Source organism: Frieseomelitta varia, unplaced genomic scaffold, assembly GCF_011392965.1.
Source record: "Frieseomelitta varia isolate USP_RPSP 00005682 unplaced genomic scaffold, Fvar_1.2 scaffold_285, whole genome shotgun sequence".
NCBI classification, from domain to species: domain Eukaryota; kingdom Metazoa; phylum Arthropoda; class Insecta; order Hymenoptera; family Apidae; genus Frieseomelitta; species Frieseomelitta varia.
In genome coordinates, this window is record NW_025110018.1 from 1972593 (window position 1) to 1993921 (window position 21329).

General features: G+C 37.8%; 2 protein-coding genes across 2 annotated transcripts; one reads left to right on the top strand and one right to left on the bottom strand.

The window, feature by feature from the left end:
• Window positions 1-9527: 9527 nt before the first annotated feature.
• Window positions 9528-16968, top strand: LOC122529328 (slo-interacting protein 1; the record flags this gene model as incomplete). Its single annotated transcript, XM_043655331.1, has 6 exons — window positions 9528-9914; window positions 10363-10533; window positions 12059-12157; window positions 12716-12751; window positions 12851-14251; window positions 15001-16968. Coding segments are annotated over 6 exons (2475 nt in total), but the record flags the coding sequence as incomplete, so codon positions are not given.
• On the bottom strand, window positions 16116-21253 carry LOC122529336 (importin-9). The gene is made up of 14 exons (XM_043655349.1): window positions 21174-21253; window positions 20595-20682; window positions 20144-20517; window positions 19835-20068; window positions 19371-19740; window positions 19056-19300; window positions 18739-18985; window positions 18319-18638; window positions 18014-18233; window positions 17646-17917; window positions 17113-17521; window positions 16706-16854; window positions 16551-16623; window positions 16116-16429 (listed from the first exon to the last, which is right to left on the bottom strand). Exons 3-14 carry the CDS (start codon window positions 20468-20470, stop codon window positions 16215-16217), a joined length of 3081 nt encoding a protein of 1026 aa, XP_043511284.1. The 5' UTR covers window positions 20471-20517; window positions 20595-20682; window positions 21174-21253; the 3' UTR covers window positions 16116-16214.
• Window positions 21254-21329: the final 76 nt, after the last annotated feature.

Consider the following 21329-nt stretch of genomic DNA (forward strand, 5'->3'; position numbering starts at 1 on the left):
TTTTGATAAAGAGGTACTTAATTCATTTCTAAAGAATAATCAATCACATAATATTAATTTCATCATTGATCGTGCGACCAAACTTGTTACATAACTTAATATTTACTTATTCTATAAAAATTGGATGATTAAAAAAAAATGTGCGTCATTCTTAAATATTGAAATACATTTTCTAAATCTTCCGCTTGAATATATGCAATTTAATCTCTTTGTCTCTCTATTAGTTACAGAAACCTCTATGTCTAAAAATTGAAAATTTCAGAATGCAGCAACTTAACTAATTCACATCGATATGACGATTTCGAAGCAAGCACAAGATTATCTTATTTTCCACCGTTATTTTCCACGTGTTGAAACATCGGAGCGGAATTGTACTACGCATACCTTGCGTCCGACAGCGGAGTTAAATAGTTTCAGTTTCGAAACGTCGGAATTAAATTGTAAAACAAGATGGTAACACTGGGTGTTTGCTGCTGCAACTTCGCAACAAAGCGTTTACAAACTTTATATGATACTACGTTTTCTTTTTTTTCTCTTACTTTCACTTGTTGATTTTCACTACTGCGATTTTGATGGAAAGGTACGAAACACCATGTACATTTGAATGTAGCACTTGTCGATTGGAGAATCGCTTGATTATCGATATGCAGGAACAAGGGAAGTTGAATCGACACGATATTGCAAAGAAGAAGAAGAAGAAGAGGTGATTCAAGTTCACAATTTCTATTAATACTTTGGGATGATCTCGAGACGAAATATCTCTCGACGTATTTAACTATTGAAACTATCAATTTTTGTTGGTCATTTTACACATACGAGATAACGTGTTTTTAGACATTTAAATAACTCTTCTATCTTTCTTTCTTTTTTTTAAATTTCAGCAGCTTCTTTGAATAGTTCCGAATAGTTTTCATGTTAAAGTAATACTTTACTAATAATTATTTTATTTTCTATCATTCGCTTCGCGCGTAGCGAAGCACCAAGCGAAACAAAAATGGCCCTGCTAAATTTTAAATGCCTCGGAATTAAATACAATAGCAAGGGACAAGGAACGTACTTGAGCATAGCAACCCAGTGACTCGATCATCCGGCGTGCAAGAAATACAAGAATCTCTCGCTCTGATCCTCCGTAGCGCGCCGATAAACAAGGGAGGCCGAATCCAGCGTGATATCGCGTCGGTAGAGAGGGGTAAGAGGTGGGGTTAGGTTCAAATTTACGATTCCTATTAATACTTTGCAAGATACTGGAGGCGATGTTGGCGCGTGCCGCGACGCCACGCCACGCCAGCCAGAAGCAAAGGGACGCGACGAAACGTACGAAATCGCGGAGAACCCGCGAGCTTAAAAACGGTTAAAAGCTCAAACACGAGCGCGAATTTTCTGGTGATTTCGACCATGACGGTAATTGCAATCGTCGTGGACGTGTGTCGTGGTCGTGGTCGTGGTCGTCACCATCGTCGCCCACCGTCGTCGTCGTCGTCGTCGTCGTCGTCGTCGTCGTCGTTCGGTAGTCGTCGGTGTTCAAAGCCGGAGTACTTCAGACTTCCGTGTTTACGGAACGCGAGCGACAGCTTGACGGCTCCCTTTTTTCTTCCTTGTACGCGATTCCTTCACCCCTGCACTTCCCTCGCTGCCTGCGCCTCACAATTCGCGCTTTGCCGGCAGAAATGCCAGCTTGTTCGCCTCTTCCCGCGCCTTCGCCTTGCTCACCACCCTCCGCCCCCTCGCTTTGCCTTCTCTTATCCCCTTTCCTTTGCCCCCTATAGCTGCCCTCTCTCTCCTCTCTCACTCTCTCAACCTCTTTTTTCCTCTCTCTCCTCTCTCTCAACCTCCTTTTTCCTCTCTCCCTCTCCTCCCCCGTAACCGCCGTCCCTCCCCCCCCACCTCCCCTCGTTCTTTCGCCGCCTCATCCCCTTTTCACCTTTTCCGTTCCCATTCCCGTTTCCGATCCCATTCTCTCCCATAATCTCCCTTTCTCTCTCTTTTTTTCTTCCTCTGTCTTTCTATCTCTCACTTCTTCCTCTCTCACTCTGTCTATCTATCTATTTATCTATCTGTCTGTCTGTCTGTCTGTCTCTTTTTCTGTTTGTCTCTTTTCCTCCTCTTTTTTTATGTTCGTGTATCTCTCTTTTCTTTCTCTCTCTCTTTCTTTCTCTCTATCTACCTATTTATTTATCTATCTGTCTGTCTCTCTTTTTCTTCCCTTTTTCTTTTTTTCTATACTCACCTAGCTCTTTTCTTTCTCTCTCTCTCTCGCTATCTATCTATTTATTTATCTATTTATTTATCTGTTTATCAGTCTGTCTCTCTTTTTCTCTCCTCTTCTTTTTTCTCTATACTCGTCTAGCTCTTTTCTCTCTCTATCTATCTATCTATCTATCTATTTATCTGTCTCTCTTTTTCCCTCCTCTTCTTTTTTCTCTATACTCGTCTAGCTCTTTTCTCGTCTTAGCCCCCCTTTCTCTCTCTATCTATCTATCTATCTAGTTATCCATCTATCTATCTATTTATCTATCTATCTATCTATTTATCTATCTACCTATTTATTTATCTATCTATCTATCTATTTATCTATCTATCTGTCTGTCTCTCTTTTTCTCTCTTGTTTTTTCTCTCTACTCACTTAGCTTTATTCTTTCTCCCTCTCTCTCTCTCTCTCTCTCTCTCTATTCATCTGTTTATCTATCTGTTCGTCCGTCTTTCTCTTTCATTTCCTTCCTCTTTGCCCCCCATTTTCTCTATTTTCTCTTTCCCATCCCACTCACTTTCAGTCATCGTCTCGCTCTAACCACCCCGGCGAACGCGAGCCATATTTTGTTCCGCGCGGGACATATATTCGGCGAGTTTGAAATATATGTGTGCTAAGACGAAAAACAGAGAAAGGGAGAAAGAGATAGAGAGGGGATGGGAAAGGTAACGAGCCGCGGGGAAAACGTCGCGATAAGTCTTTGCTGGCTCCAAGAGGGAAGATTTACGCAGTCCGCGAACGTTTGCTCTGCGTTTTACTTGCACGAAAGCGTGCCCCCTGCTCAGAATGGGGAACGATTGTTTCCTCGGGGCGTGGAAATTCGCGATTCTCATGGACAAGGAACCTCGGTGGTATTCGACCGTTTATTTCTCGGTCTTCGAGTAACAGAATCAAGCAGAATGCATCGAGGGTGTTCCACGCGGTATTTCTCTCACTTTTTTCCATCCCCTGCGTGATTTTTCTTTCTTTCTTGCATCCCCCGTGGACAGGTTTATGTTTATGCTCTTTATTGCACAATGCACGTTTTGAAAAATATCGTACGTTCATTGCACAATGCCATAATGGAAATTCATTACATTATCGTTTATTACAAAAAAAAAGGAGAGATACAAAAAATACAAATTTTATATATATTACTATTACAAACAGTCTAGTATCTCTTATTTGTAGTAATAATTATCTTTTCTTGTACCAAACTGTTGCATACGATTATTATTATTATATGGAAGACAACGTAAGTTTTCATTGAAAACAATTTACGCTATGCGAATTGTTAAACGTCGATGGAAGAGTTTAATTATTGTAATGCAATTACTGTATATTTATTATAATATAATAATAAATTACTATAATACAATGATTAATATTATACCTAAATTAATATTATAACTAAATTATAACTAAATTAATATTATAACTATATTAATATTATAACTAAACTGTTCAACTGTCAACTGTCAGCTTTGATGATGAAAATATGTTTGTACTGCACAACTCGTTTTTAATGGAAAAATGTTTTCACTGATTCACTCCTGAGCTCTCTATACGATCATTTGTCATAATTGCAGAAAACTTATGTAAAGTTTATAAAAATACGAGATACAAGAATTTAGTTAAAAAAAAAAAAAAAAACAGTATTGATGGAACGTATTATAAGAAACTATTTTTAATTCCGCGATAAATCGATGTTGCCTCGCGAGCGACGAGGGGTATTTTAAATATAATTTTTTCACAAACTTAAAGAGGAAAATGAGAATGATTATTAACGCTGAAGGAAATTAAAAAGCAGCTAAAAAATGCACAGATATTCCTAAATGTTGAAGCGAGACAGTTTTCTGAAATTTAACATCAGTCGATCGTGTTCCATTATCCAATAATTTCATTAACTTTTGTGTCTCTGTTGATTCGGATATTGAACGTTCCATCGTATTTAATTTCTAGCGCTGAAATCTTTTACTTTATGCAATTCATGAATTCTACCGGCTGTGGAATCCAATAAATTTTTAACTAATTAATTTATATTAAAAGATCAAGTCCTCGATTAATTGATGCACCTGGGAGAAGAATATTTTTAATATTTTCACGCACGTTTGAATTCCTTTTACAATTTTAAGAATAACCGAGAAAAGAATATCCCCACTTTCTCGCACACTTTCGAACGTGTATAATCATCCTCGAGAACACACTCACGACTATCAAAGTAAGAGACTTCACGCCTTGAAATGAGATCAAGTGGATCGAGGGATGATCTTTTCTTACGAAGTTACGTCAGTTTAAATTATCGACAATCTTTCATCGTTATTGGTTCAGTCATGGCTCTTCACTGCACATCACGAACTTTATCATCTCATCTAAGCAGCAATCGAATATCTGCTAGTTTATACGGATGTCACTATCACGTGCTTTCACTGTCGAGATATTATCATTTTAAACTTTTATAAAAATTTTTTTCCCTCTTCATTTTTTCTTTTTTTTTTTTTTTTACATAAATCGACAAACTTCAATTGACGCATAAACGCAAACTGTTTTCGAAACTATGACCTCGCGAACTTGTTTCCCGTGTCCCGCGGAAATTGCAAGCCTCGCCCTGGAATTTTCAATTTCAGACACGCCACTGATTGATCGATCGACGCTCGTAATCAGTTTCGGATCGCAGTTCGAGTGAAATTACCGTGACCGGAAGACGCGAGCCAGAGGGGAGGGTATCTGGTAACGATTCGACGAAACGCAGACGCGTCGATCGCTTCCTCGACGAGGAATAAAAAGGAGGGGCTCTCGAGTGTTCTCCGTAAAACGGTCGAAAGCATCCTTCGGCCGTGACTAATGGAACGAAAGGACGAGCGACTGGGTAGTTGAGAGAACCAACGAATGAACGAACGAACGAACAAACGAACGAACGAACGAACAACCGAGTAAACTATCGATCGAGAATTTACAAAGACCGACTTCTTGGCGTCGAAACGACTCCGTTCCTTTCGTTTTTCCTTTGCTTTTCTCTGGCAATTATTCGGTGATTAGGAGGTATTATCAGTGGCGGCTGTTGCCCTCCGCTCTTTCTCTCTCTCTCTCTCGCGATCCATCGTCTGGATCGTCGGAGAATCAATGCCTCATATTGGTTTTGCCATTGGAAACAGTCTGTTGTTTAACTTCTCGCGCTGGAATGATGCACGTCGAGAATATTTTGCCCCAAAATTGCAATATTTTCTCAGTTTCAAGTATTATTTAAGTATAATCCAGGCAAAACAAATAATAAATTTGATATCATATGATGTCGACGAGTTCAAAAAGAAAGCGACGAATTATTGCATACGGTTGTATACGGTCACTCGTTATGGTCCGCAATCAGTTGCCGGCGCGGTTAACTCGCTATTCTTCTACGCGATATATCCGAAACTACGAAGCATCATCGTTCGTGTAAAGATCTGTTCCTTTTTGGTCGAATATTAATATAATAGTTTATAATATTAATAGTCACACCCATTTGGACACACGCGTACTTTTAATATCTGAATTTCGATCGTTCGCGTTTTATTTTTTATTATTGTGTCACTTTCTTTGCAAAATAATGTTTCTTGCATCACGACCACCTTGCATGATGCAAGTTGCATCAATATCTCATTCTCAGGTATTCTATTGCAAAGTGCGCTAAATTCTCGCTCGAGACATCCTGTCGAGAAAATGTTTCGATGAGTTATTGAAAACGATATGTCGAACGACGACGACGACTATGACAAACGACGCTGTACAACTTTGTCGGGGAACCGAGAAAAACTTGCGCCCCGGTGAAGGTGAAATATATAAGATGGCTTGTAATCGATGGGGTACCATCGAGAGGGAGAGACGTGACAAAATAAGATGGAATTGCGGAACATCATTTTTTCCACTACAAAGCTCTCTTGATTTTCAAAGGGCGACTTGATTCGACTCTTAGATCACTGAAACATCTATTTTCAAGAGGTGAATAATTCTCTCGAGTTTCGAAGCTCTGCTTTTAATATTAACTTCCACTTTAAACTGGCACGCGTGTGTATTTAACATTCTCGCCGCGGGCGACGCAGAGATCGGCCCGCTCTGTTATTAGTCTGTTGATTTCAAAAAGGTGTGAGATAAAGGCTGATGCTTCTGTCCCGATGCCTTTCGATTTATCGTTTTGGTAACTTTTAACAAAAGAATATTGAAACCTCAGTCGTTGATGTACTCCTTTCTGAGTTTCTTTTTAATTATCATTGTGGTTTCAAAAGTGACTTCGAATTACTTTGGCAACTCGACACATCACATCCAATGAGATTATCGGTCCCTTTTATATTATAAAATATTAATAAATAAATATTAATAATGTTAATATATTATTAATATTTTATAATGTAAAAATTTAATATAATATTTATAATAATTGTAATGTATTTAATGATAAATAATGTTTATAATAATAATAATGATATTAATATTATTAATATTTATAATAATTATAATATATTTAATAATAAATAATGTTTATAATAATAATAATGATATTAATAATATTAATAATAATTAAAAATATTAACAATAAACGTTTTATCAATTACGAATTAAATTTTTATCCGAATCATTAGAAATATCGAAATATTTCGTTTATAGCATCCCATAATCGACACACGTACGACGAGATATCTCGTCCCTAAACGAGATCGTCCGTCACAGCAAAGGAGTTAAGTATATTTTTTTAAATTTTGCGATCATCAATTGAAATATATGTATTTCAACATACCAGTTTAATATATTTTTAATACATCGTTCTACATTTTACTAACATAAAGTTCACAATCTATGTCTTCATTTAGGGCATTCCTTTTATTTTAAAAATTTGTGCCTCAAAGAGATCAAACTTCTTTCAAATCTAGCCATCGAGCCGTCGCATCAGTTTTATAACATGGCTCGCTCGTATTCAACTTTCTCCATCGAAAGGGTTAGAATTGAAACATTCGTAAGACGAGGATGTTGCACGTTGTATATACGTTCCCTCGGATCTTCTTGAAAATCATTTCTTAAGAACGGAAGTCTCACATTCGCGTTTCTCAGCGTATTCACACACACACATATATGATGTAAGACAAAATTTCCTTTGGAACAAAGTCTCACACGAACGAATTCATCTCAAGACCCGATTTGGGACAAGTGAGCGACGATCAAGAGAAACGAGTTCGCGGAGGAACGACGACGAAGAAGGAAAAAAGAAAAAAAACAATGAAACAAAGTCGCATGGAATAACGAGTAACGAGCTACTGGAGACTACTCTTCGTTTAACCTCTTACAATTAGTAAAGCCGCTTACTAGGCCATCGCTGAAATTTGTAGATGTAACGAGACTCTCTCTCCGGTTGCCAACCGGAGGGAACAAGAACGCGATGAATATCCGTGCCCGGATTAATGGATCATACAGAAAATTCGTCGCGGAGCATCGTTCCGCTCGAAAGAGGAGGCTGCGCGGATCGCGTCGCTGTCTTGCATTTAAATGTCTCTCTCGACGGAGAAAAAGAGAAAGAAAGGGGAACAAGCCCCGGCTCGATTTTCTTTGCACTCTTGCCAATTGACCTCATCGCGCCTATTGATATTCCCGGAGCATAAAAAAACAACCTGATCCCTGCACTCCTCGATATTCGCGATCAAACGCAAATTCCCGGTTGGGTTTTAATTCACGTGCGCGGTAACGTCTGTTATCAGTCGACACTGCGATCGGATGTTTATTAGTTAGACCCTCTATAACATTTGTGTTATACAAGGTCAACAAACGAGTAGGCGGCGATTCCATGCGGAGAAAAGTTTTTCGTCGAAAGCCTCGTTTCTTGAGAAAATCGGGCACTTGAAAATTTATCAAACATTTAGCTAGAAAAAGCAAAAGAGATGAATAATTAACAGGTGATCGTTTCGCGTTTCGAATGTTGGAATGCGACGCTCCATATCGATCCGTTTTACACCTCCGCTCCTCCTCCGCCACTAGAGCGAACTGTTTGCCGAGTCAACACCGGCGGATATAGATCCGCAATATTAGATCGATACACAGTGAATCCAATATTATTATCGGTATCCTCTCTGCTCGTCGGTATTGATATTCGAATCATAAAATGTATCAATATTTAATATCGACGATATATGATCGGTAATACTATTGACTTGTATGGACATGTAACAGTATAATATAGTATCAATAATAATATAATACGTTTGTAATAATAAAATAATAAAATAATAAGAATTCTAATACTATAGTACTACATTATTTAATTGCTAACACTTCGATATAATAAAGTATTACTTTATTGTACTTTGTTTACCATACTTTTTGTTATATTTTATTATACTTTATATATTATACTATAATGAAGTATTATCAATAAATATTATAATTTTGATAATTTAATAAATCTTATTATTATTATTAAATTTAGAGTATCATCAATATAATAATATTGATAATTTTTATTATATAAATTTAGCATTAGAGTATTATCAATATGACAATATTGACAATTTTTATTATATAAATTTAGTATTAAAGTATCATCAATATAATAATATTGATAATTTTTAGTATATAAATTTAATAAATTTTATTATTATATAAATTTAGTACCAGAGTATTATAAATATCATAATATTGATAATTTTTATTATGTAAATTTAGTATTAGAGTATCATCAATATAATAATATTGATAATTTTTATTATATAAATTTAGTATTAAAGTATCATCAATATAATAATATTGATAATTTTTATTATATAAATTTAATATCAGAGTATTATAAATATAATAATATTGATAATTTTTATTATATAAATTTAATATCAGAGTATTATAAATATAATAATATTAATAATTTTTATTATATAAATTTAGTATTAGAATATCATCAATATAATAATATTGATAATTTTTATTATATAAATCTAATAAATTTTATTATTATATAAATTTAGTATCAGAGTATTACCAGCATGATAATATTGATAATTTTTATTATATAAATTTAGTATTAAAGTATCATCAATATAATAATATTGATAATTTTTATTCAATAAATTTAGTATTAGAGTATTATCAATATGATCATTTTTATTTATACATAAATTTGATCAATTTTATTATTATATAAATTTAATCTATATAATAATAAATTTATTATATAATTTAATACAATATCGTACAATAAAGTAGAAATAAAATAAATAATCGTATCATAATCGACAATTTCATCAATCACTTTAAATTGACGAAGATTGCATATTGATCATAATTTCCCGTGCAGGTGAATGGTCAAGATGTATCGAACTCGAGCCACGAGGACGCGGTGCGTTGCTTCCAATTGGCCCAGGAACCGATCATCGTGGAGGTGTTGCGGCGACAGCCAGTTCAACAGCAGCAACAGCAACAGCAGAATCAGCGTGCCGGATGGAAGGAACAGGAGAGTCGGGGAACAGAACCGGAGAAAGAATCGGAGAGAACGATCGAGGCTGGCGGCAAACGGGAAAACGCGATCAACACTTGCCCGAACTTGGTCTCGACCGCGGTGCAAACCGACTGGGCCGGGCTCCTCGAGGCCGAGGAAGAAGAACTGCTGCCGGTGGTTGACGAGCAACCGAACGACAGCTTCGAGGATTTCCTCGCGCATGACATCGACTTCGAGGTAACGTCACCTGCAATCACTTGAAATTAGACACACTAGAGGTGAGAACTCAAGAAAATTGTCTGAAACAGCTTCTCATTTTATTAACAGACAACACGTTTTATATCGTGTTACTGAACTGAACAGACGATCCCATTCTGATCCATCATCTCTCCGGAAAGTCTTGCAACGTCGTCCATCTTTCCAAAAAGCGTCCCTCTCTCGTTTGAAGAAATATTTTTATGTCGTTCGTTGAGATATTTATACCGTCGCTTGTAGACCCAAGAGATATTTTCGAACAAATGATATCCCGAGAGTATGGAGAGGGATGAACGAAAAGAGATAGTCTTTCTCGAGTCTAATGTCATTTCCACGTGTTCGGATGAGCCGTTCTGTCCAGGAGAATTATCGTTATCTGTCGTTCGGCTCGACGACAGCTTGTAGCTTGCAACGAAACCGCGATTTGCAGGAGGTGACGTTGCGGAAGACGGGCAGCGCGGAGAAGCTGGGGCTGACGGTGTGTTACAGTTCCGGTTCCGGCAGCGAGGACGCCGATACCGAGGTGTACATCTCGGAGATAGTTCCTGAAAGTCTGGCAGCGCGCGATGGCCGATTGCGCGAGGGCGACCAAATCTTGAGGGTAAGTTGCGTAAGATCGCGACTACAAATCGGAGGGAGACGGATGGTTGATTCGATTACAACCCTGAGAGCCGAGAACGAACGAACGAACGAACGAACGAACGAACGAACGAACGAACTCTCTTTCGTCGCGATCTCACCGCGCGATTCCCTTCCAACCTGCTACCCTTCTAATCTTGTTAAACGGATCGTAATCGCGGAACAAAGACTGCTTCCAGTGCTTGTGACTCGGGCGAAATCGGATGGAAGAACGACCGAATCACCGCGCCACGGATTTCTCATCTCGATTCTCGACATTTTTCTCGCGATTCTCCGCCGGAGGAATGTCTCTCCACGATGGGGGAAATTCGCGACGCTCGAGAGGAATTAGGCTACGGTTGTACTGCGCGCGAAATTCGCATTGTTATCATAACGAATAATCTTCATTAAATTGACAAAGTGAATTTTTATCTGCGTGACACGTGTATGCTTCGTTGTACATACTCGATACAAGAGTTCGATTTTCCAGAGATTGATATTGAGTTGTCACGTGTATAAATTACAGAGAGACGTGTGAACGAAACTTTTGTCCATCTTTTCCTGTTGTGAATTCAAGCGAATTTGAAAATCGAACGTTCGAGTTAGAAGGCTGATTGAGTTTTAAATTTCTGAAACGTATATCGTTTCTTAACAACGGAGTTTTATAATAATACGATGGAGAAGAGTTATGTGTAGTAAGTAGTAGTAATGACACTAATACAATAATTTCATGTGAGAAGTAATTTAAGTAACGCAGAATTTTTCATCTTCGTCTCTTTGTTGTAAATTTGAACACCGGATTGAATTTTAAATTTGCAAAATAAATATCGTTTCTTAACAATTTAGTTTTATAATAATACGATGAAGAAGAGCTATATATATATGTATGTATGTATAATAATAATAATTATGTATAAGTAGCAGAGATAATAATATAACAATTTCATATAATAACTAATTAGGAACACTAATTTAGCAGAATATTTCCAATGACATTCTTGCAAATATAATGTCTCCAACTAAAATGTTTGATCTTTCCATTCCAATTTTATTCAATTAAAGATTATACACCTGTCGGTGACATTAGTAAAGACACGACTAGTAAAAATGAAGCTTATAAAATAATAGAACCTTGATAATATTCAATTTCTCGCTGCGTCTTCACTCTCTTGTCAAATAAAACTTTCTCACTTGCGAGATTTGAATCCTGAATTCTCCGAAAAGTTTCTCCGAATATACTCTGTATAACGAAATTTCTGAAACTAAATCTTTACCTTTTGATACCTTCGTTTAGTACTTGTTTTACGTATGTGTAATTTTATTACAATAACAATGCGAACGTGTAAGTTTCATCGATTAGTCTGATTCGCGCTCCAATATGCGTCCACCGTAACTGTAGCCTTAGAAATTCTTGATACGATTCACGGAACACGAAAACAGACCCGTCCTTTCGAAATTTACTTGCGCGACCACCATTTCCTGACGGAACGACGTTACTCGTGTTACAGGTGAATGGAAAGGACGTGGCGAACAAAGAACAAACGGAGAACCTGTTCGCCGAAACGAAGAGCGCAGTGACCATTCTCGTCAGCCGGTGTCTTTATCAGGTAAGATCTTTTTCCACGTATGTACTACGAGTACGGCGATACTACGATCAAGATACAGTGGGGTACACTACGGCGAACGACTTTAAATATACTACTGAAAGAAACGAACACCGCGATGAACAGTTCTGTCCACTATCTGCCAGCTTTACTTATTATCGCAAGTTCAATAAAAATTCATCAAGTTTGAAATTTCAAATTTTCGTGGAATAAAGCTACCATGGCGCATCAATTTTCAAATTAATTAATTTATACGCAGTACAGAATTATTAAATTTTTTTAATAGTCTGCAGTTTCTATTCTCGCAGAATTATATTTGTAATTGTTAAATGTGCGAATTCTGTTAAATTCTGCAATTAATTTCCCACGCTAAACGCATATTTTATCTAGCAACCGACGAATCGTTAATACGTTCAAACTTCGAAAGAAACGACGCCTCTCGCACACGTCAACCTAATAATTCACTCTAGCGTACTCCATTCTGTCTAACCGCCAATCCTCTTATCACACTTTAATCTCTCGAAATCCGTTTCTTTCTTCTCGTCGTTTTTCTTCTTGTAGGAGGACGATTACAAGGAGAGGCGAGCGTACCATCGGGTAAGTAGGACAGTCATCTTCCCCTGTACGATAGTTTGCTAGATAAACTCGTAGATCCTCCAGACCTATTGAATTCCCCGCGAACGATCTCTGTGCCAGGGTTCGCCGCTGCTCTCGCCAGATCATCTGCCCTCCTACCAGAACAGCTTGATCGAGCAGCTAATTCGCCAGCAGCAACAGCAGACGGAGGAGCGGACCAAAGACACGGAGGAGAACGACTGTACGTTGAAGCCACCGCCGCCACCGCCGCCTCCAGTGCCCTGTCACACGCCCGGGCATCAAGCGAGCAACACTCCTTCTTCCAGCTGCTCTTCCCAAACCTCGCAGAAATCATCCAACAGAAACGCCGCGTCGCCTGCTCGGCACGCGGATCACGACCGCAAACAGTGGATGCAGGAGGCATTGAAGGATTGCTCGAAGAAGATGGAGGGTCTCTCTGTACGTGGTCAGTCGCAGACAAGTGGAGGCGGAGGAGGAGGAGGTGGGGGAGGAGGAGGAACGGTTCCAGTTAGACTGGCAGACGCTTACTCGAATCACGTGTGGAGCGAAACGGAGCACATCTACGAGACTATACCAGAGTCTGACAGCGAGCCGATATATTCCTCGCCGTACGAGCATCACAGACAGTGGCATCATGCGAACCATACTTCCAACGTCATCGTCACTACCGCACAAACGACGATCACGACTACAAACACCAACACCTCGAACCAACAGGGGAACCAAACGGGGGGAAGATGGTACTGTTCCTCGAAGAGCAATAGCTCCGGCGAGGAGAAGGACAGCTCGAGCGCGTATAATACCGGTGAGTCTTGCAACAGCAACCCTCTCACGCTCGAGTTGCAACGTGGCGAGAAGGATCATCACAAGAGCACGCTGGTCCTCTGCCCTCCGAAAGCGTCGTTGCAGCAACACCAGCAACAACAGCAGCAACAGCAGAGGCTCGGCTGCACGTGCCCTACGTTCGCCAACAGACAGATGAGAAACCGAGAGTCGAATAAAAGAGGCTCGAGCTCTTATCACTACAGAGATCGCGCGGCGGATCCGGCGAACGCGAGCAACTTACCCGCGGACACCATGTACACGAACATGGCTAATCTTCAGCAGACGATGCTGTTGCAGCAACAGCTGTTTAAACAGGCGCTTGATCGGAGAAACTCGACCATCGGCGGATCTCGGGAGAGCAGCAGCGTCACCGCGGTCGCTGCTGCTGGTGGCACCGCGAAGAAGTCCAAGTCGCACGGTAATTTCCAAGCGCCGAATTTAACCCGATATCAGTTTGTCGGTAGCCAGCAGGTGTGCGCGTCCAGCTCGTGGATACCGCCGGAGAGCAAGGGCGACGAGGTGCAAATGGAGTGGAAAGTGAAGAGGAGAGCGGACGGGACCAGGTACATAGCGCGGAGGCCGGTTAGAAATCGCATTCTGAGAAACAGAGCGATCAAAATATCGGAGGAGAGGGCTGGCCACAGCACGGAAGATGACACCATGTCGGAAGTGAAGGTGACAAACTCTGAATTTCAGTAACGTCAGCAGCTTCTCTTGTTAAAGCGTCGTGGACAGTAATGGGTGCTTGATTGTCTCAACTTCAAAGAGATTCGAAGTTTCTTGAAACTATGAAGATGTGATACACACAAACTGTTTCCGATGTAACTTGAAACTTGCGACTAAATTTGCAAATTTTTTGTGCCTTCATAGAAGATCTTTACAGGAAATTTTGAAGTTCGAAGTTGCACAATGTGGAAATATGTATAAAATATCCAAAGTACAAGTTTCTATCGAGCCTCTATATTTTTTATTATATTCTCAAAAATATAATATACATAGAAATCTACAGCTTACTTGTAACTGTTGTTGAAAATTTTTATAAATTTCCAATCTCGATTCTTCAAGATTTCAAAGATTTCGATACGTCGTGAAAAATTTTTTCCTGTATCATTTGAATTTGGACATTTCAAACTTTTGTTAATACTTTATTTTAACATACTGCATCAAGAAAAACACATATTTATAAGATGTTATACTTACAATACATTTGTAAAATATTAATACTTATCAAGCTCTTAAACCTATCAAAGCGCTCAAGACTTTCAAGGCATCCAAGGACTTCGAATCACATTCGAAAGAATTCATATTTTCCGTCCTATGTACAAATTCGAAATGGTTAGAAATGTTTGAGATCCCATTACTAGTCGCAGGCTAGCTTCTCTTTATTTCTTCTCTCACGCACAATTATCCCTGGTACACCTCAGGTGGGCAAATACTGGACCAAGGAGGAACGTAAGAGACAGTTGGAACGTGCTCGCGAACGCAAACAAAGGCAACAAGAACTTCAACTGCAGCAACAGCAACAGCAACTTCAACAGCAGCAGCAGCAGCAGCAGCAACAGCAGCTTCAGATGCAGCAGACCAACGAATTGTTGACGTGCGAGCATGGAGAACATGAGAAGCTTCCGAAGAAGCCGCTGAACATCGTGGAACTCAGTCACAAAAAGATGGCTCGTAAAAAGAACACGTTGGACGATTTCACCACTGTTCAAGAGATGTTGGTTCACGGAAACAGGGTCGGTAGTGCGGGAGGTCCCGGCACTGGTGGCAAACTAATGGGCCTTCTTTCGGTAACGACCGTTTGAATTGTAAAACGTGAAGCGTGAAAATCTACAAGTGGCGGAAAAAGAATTTCTTCGCTGTTTCTGCGTGCTTCCTTTTGTCGCGTTATATGTGTCTCGCCATAAGTGATCTCGTCACTGTACGATCGTTCTCCAGACTCTGTTTAACTGTTTTTGTAATTATATCTTTAATCGACGCGCGTACACAAGATCAATATCACCGCTCTACAAATGTTCACTCCCCTTTCTTTCACCGTCAATCACGCCGTTTTATCTTTATGTTTATTTGGGCTACGAAAACCGTGACTGAACTTCATCATATTTCCAATGGATTACAAGCGAGCGAAACGAGTCGTTTATGGTCGTCGAAATAACGTAAATTCCGAATACGGTTGTACATATTTCTCGTATAACAATATAAATGTACGTAGATTATTTTACACGAACTGAAACTTTGTGGATAAAGAAAATAGAACGAGTACGCTTTTGTAGATATGTACAATAAACGTAACGATGGTATAATTATGAATAAAACGCGAATGAAAATTGTGAATCATGGCCCTGTGACCTACGGAGAAGGACGAAAAAGGAAAAAACGAATATCAGCGTCGTCCCGTGCAACCTTTCCTTTCTCGCGAGTCGATTGAACGACACGAAACGTTGAGTTGCCATGCGAACAAAATGTAATAAAACAGGTAAAATGTGCCGTAACAAAAATATATATGTATATATATACATATACATATATCACATATATATACGAAGAATCACATATTTTATTACGAAATTCGAAAATCCTCATCATCGACATGTGTATCTGCTCATGTGTCTATTTAACCATCTATCTATCCATCTGTCTATTGCATGAACGATGCGTTGATGTTTAAGCTGCTTAAAACCTTCCGTTCCGGAATATTTAGATGCTGAATGTACGCTGGAAAGCAGTGATGAGTCGAAAAATTTAATAAAAAGTCTCGCAAGTATTGACTCAGATTCAAGTGATAGATGGAATCTTGCAGTAAATCCGGATCGTCCTCGTCTTCCTCGATTTCGTTCGCAGTTTCTCCCAACACTAATTGATAAAATGATAATTTCTCGTGTTAAACAAGAATTATATTATAACGTTAATATTAGCAAAAATGATTAACGAGTCAAGACGTGCCGATAACACCACAGACTCGCACTTCACTTACATAACATAGTTTCGTAACCTGGATCTAAGTAGGCGTCCTCACCGTCATCTTCGTCGTCGTCATTGTCTGAATCCTGCGCGTTAAACGATTTGATTAGGTCGAATCGCAAGACAAAAAATAAAATATCAAAGATGTTATCATGCGTTGTCACTAACATCCGTCTCTTGGCTAGCGGCGACCGCTTCGATGTCGTTCGACAACTCATTGATTATCAGCTTAAATATTTTCACCAAAACAGGTATGGTGGTCCACTGATAAGGCTGTGATTCGGCTTTACTCCTAGTCCTCACGCCTTCTTCATTTCCTACGTATTCTCGAATTTTAATTAGTCACTCGCTGTTTTGGAATAAATATTTTATCGACATCTTGTACTAATTGAGATTTAAAATAAACATTCAGAAGAATTAACGAAAAAAAAGACAACGATCAAAATAATTTTCCTACATGTTCAAGTATCATAAGTTAATGTAACGAAACGATATATTTGTATGTTTAACTCAATCGGATGTTCCCGTTATCTAAAGTCTAATTGTCTAATTTGTACGACGTTTCGAATACAAACCTGAGAATATTTGATCTCCCTTGACCGTGATCTCGTTTAATCGACTGTCGCCGTGAGTAACACCGTATTCCAGTATCTTGCAAAGCGCAACTGTTGCTACCTTTCGGTCGTATTTGCCAAAAAATAGGTGTTGTCTGCTGACCCACTCAGAGAGTACGAAAGCGAGAGCGCTTTGTCCTGTCGGACCGGGTACGGTTGACAGAAAATTTAGGACAGCATCAAATTCTGTATTTATGAGATGAGCGTATATCATGAGCAAACTCTGTACCACGGTCAATGTCCCAGCTCGTTGCATCTTACTCAACACAGCTTTCAATAACAAATCGAGATTTTCACCCAATGTGTTTCCTGCCTTCCTAATCAGTGTTGTCACCAATCGTCCGACGAAAGTCGCCGTAAACTCGCTCGACTACAAATGCGACGCGCCTCGTTAAAAAATCAATTCGTTTATAATATAGACTATGTGTCAATACTTGTGGTGGAATAAATCAGCAGAAACAAATCTAACGATTCAACCAAAATTATTAAGTTACCTGCGGATTCAACAGCTGAGCAACGATTTGTAGTATATATTGCAGACCCGTTTGACCGTCATTGTCTCGATGTACAGTCACTTGTCGCGCCGCAACGGCTAGATAAGTCCGTATTACTTCCCCGCCACTTTGTAACGTTTCGTTGTCCTCTGAATTCAAAATACAGTGGCACGCAGCAGGGAACGCAGTTTCGATCAACGCGCTGCTCAATGGTTTAGGAGAGTATTGCACTAATACTTGCAAAACATCTAGAGCTACATTTCGACATCTCTCTATTGTAGTACAAACAATCGGAGCAATATAATTACGAATTAGTTTATACGAGCAATTTTTTTTGTTAAATATGTTTAATTTTTAGTAAATTTTACCATCATTTAATTTATCCATAGGTGTTACAGCCATCATACTGGTTAACGTCGGTACCAAACGAGTTTGTAACGGTCCTATACAATCAGGATTTTGTGTCAAGCTTTTAAATATATCTTGACACAGATTCAAGATTTCAGGATCGCTATAGAACTTTAGAAATGCAGCGATAGTTAAAGGGCAAATTTTATTTTCCACTGAGGCGGTAAATGCTTTGTCCAACTGCGAAATCAAACAGAATTTAATGTAACTAAACGAAATCTAATATAAAATAGATAAGGGTAAAGAAAGATAATTTAGATATTACCGAAACAAGTACTTGCAAAGTTTCTAATACTAGTGTCAAAATTTCCGTGGATGCTTGATTGGCTAAACTAAAAATTCCTTGAAATATATTTGGCAAATGAGATCGTATAATATTGCCAAGAGTGCTATTATTTTCTTCCACTGATGCTTTACAAAACCAGTAAATAGCTTTTACTGCACTGATACGAATACACGAAAGTTGATTCTCCTGCAACCCATTAACAGTTGCTTCCAAAAATCGTGAACTTATCTCTGGTGGCATTAGCTCGGCGTATTTGCCACCAATGCACAAACAACGACCAAGGAGTAACGGCGATGCTCCTAAAATTTGCCAATGTGATATAAGACAACAAACGAATAAATACCAAAGAAAGAAGAAAAGAAGAAACAATTTTTATAGAAACGAAATAAAGCCAAATACCTGAATCCTTTAAAGTAGCTAAAATGATTGTATCTAAAAGGCTAATAATATCGAAGTGAAGCATTCCAGCTTTTTGTCTTTCTACCACAACGTCTTTTACTTTACTTAACGCTAAAATAGACGATTCTCGTAATTTCCACCATGTTTCATTATTTGCAGTTTGTAATCTATTAGTTGCTTCAATGTGACGCGTTACAACCTCGCAAAGTGCATTCACCGCTTTTTCCTCAGAATAATTCACTAAAACCTGCAGTCAAGCAAATTTGAAATATTCACTCATTACCAATTAACTATTTCAGTTGTTTCTGAAAGATTACCGTTAAGAGCTCTTGCGCCGAAATGCGAACATTATAAGTTAGTATGTCGTCTTCTTCAACAAACTGGTTGGGATTAGTTGTCCACAATTCGATTTGATCATCTGTTATTTGCATGAAGATTATTAAATAATACATCACTTCTTGCAGTAAATTATCCAAAAGATTTGAAAATCGTTTACGATCCACGATAGAATGAACAAACTCGAATATGGCAATAATCAAATTATTGAAGTTAATTATTTCACCTGCCAAAATAGAAGCACATTGAAAACAGATACATTTTCGACGATTACAAATTAAATCTCCGAAATTTACCATCTGAATCAACTTGTTTGTCGCTTGTATCTCCTTTTCCGTTTACATATTCTTCTTGATAAATTTTCGCACTTTGCACTAAAGTTTCCCAAACGGGCGGTAACATCTGAGGTAAAAATGTTGAGACATATTTAGGCAACTTGATAACTAGACAATTTATAGCTTTGATAACATCGGTTTTAAGCCCACTATCGCAAGTTGGACCATCGGGCAGTCGTAAACAGTAGACAAATTTTTCACAAAACATAGGTATGACCGGTTGTAAATATTGCTCTGTAAAACCTTTTTGATATACTCCTGTAACAGCAACTAACGTTGTAATTGTCGTAAAAATTTCAACAGCCCGACCACGGATTCTAATGGAATATTGCTAAAAAAAAAAAAAGAATGATCAGTGTTATGAGTATTTTCAGGACAATACTAAATTAGAAAAAAAGAAAAAATAATAAAATTAACAAACTTACATTTTCGCTTTGAAATATTCTATACATTTCTTGAAGGATTACTGGTCCCACATTAGGCAACTGATTATCAGTAAGATCAGATGTAAATTCTGTTAAAACCCTCATGGCTCCATGAACAGCATATTCATTTTCTCCACTTAAACAGCTTACAAGTATATCAAACAAACCTGGCCAATTCTCTGGCCAATCCCAGTGTGCAATTGCTGATATTGCATAAGCTACCGCTGTACGTACCTGAAGACAAAATCAAACACATATATATATATAAAATATATACAATACACGTAAAGCTAATTATAAATGGATTACCTTACTAATGGATTCACGGAGTCCTAATGGCAGTAATTCTTTTATTCTTTCCTTTGTTGCATATTTTATTTCAGGAGGTCGAAATTTCTCAGCAACAGAAGACCAATGAGTTTCAACATATTGCTTTAATAATACAGAAGCTAACTGTCTAATAGGTAAATGCCCATTTGAATCTACTACAAATTCCGATAAATGTATACCAAATTCCTCTGTAACTTCTAACGCCTGGATTCTTTGTTCAGCTGCTTGACGAGTCTCTCTATGAGGAGACAAAATACCACTTAATGTCTCATATAAAGCTTCTCTCAGAGAACCTTGAACATCCATGCTTATTGTGAGAACTTCAGCTTTTTTACACTTCACTTTCTAAAATGCTTTTTTTTACAATGCAATTAGAATTTATATTTTAATTATTTTAACTTTATATTAAATTTATATAATATTTATTTACCTGAACACATGTTCTTGTTATTATCCTATTGTTAACACAAGTGCTTGTTAACATTACCAATTGTTTTAATCTCTTAAAAATAATTTCTCTGCAATTAATAGAATAATTATAAACAAAAAGAATTTTATACATGGAAATAAGTAACAAATTAAATGATGTTATTGCTATTAACTAATAGTTGTACAACCTGAAAAATATATATATATATATATACAATTATATATATATATGTACAATTACATATATATATATATATATATATGTGTACAATTTGTAACTAATCGCTTATAACTAATGAAATGATTCACTTTTAAAATATATAAAATTGAAATCAAATTTATTCTACTTCCAAGAACATGCTTTACTTCTCGCATGTCATTATTCGACAAAGCCGGCTTAATTGAATGACACAAAAGGTTAGATTATATCTGAGATAACATACAAATGGAAAGTAAATGCTTTTCAATCTTAATATTCTGTAAAGAATACATTTATACGTTTTATTCTAAGTTTCTTTATAATAACAAATGCTTTATTATGGACAATTTTGTAAATTTTTACAACTGAAATCTTACGTACACGATGGAGGTAGAACGAACATAAACGTTCTGTGCGCGCGCGTTGTGCAATTAGCCATTGCATGTATGACCCACCAACATATACGTGTATAAACCATATATATCTATATATAAATCTCAAAAAAAAAATTTTAATTAAGAATATGACACTAATATA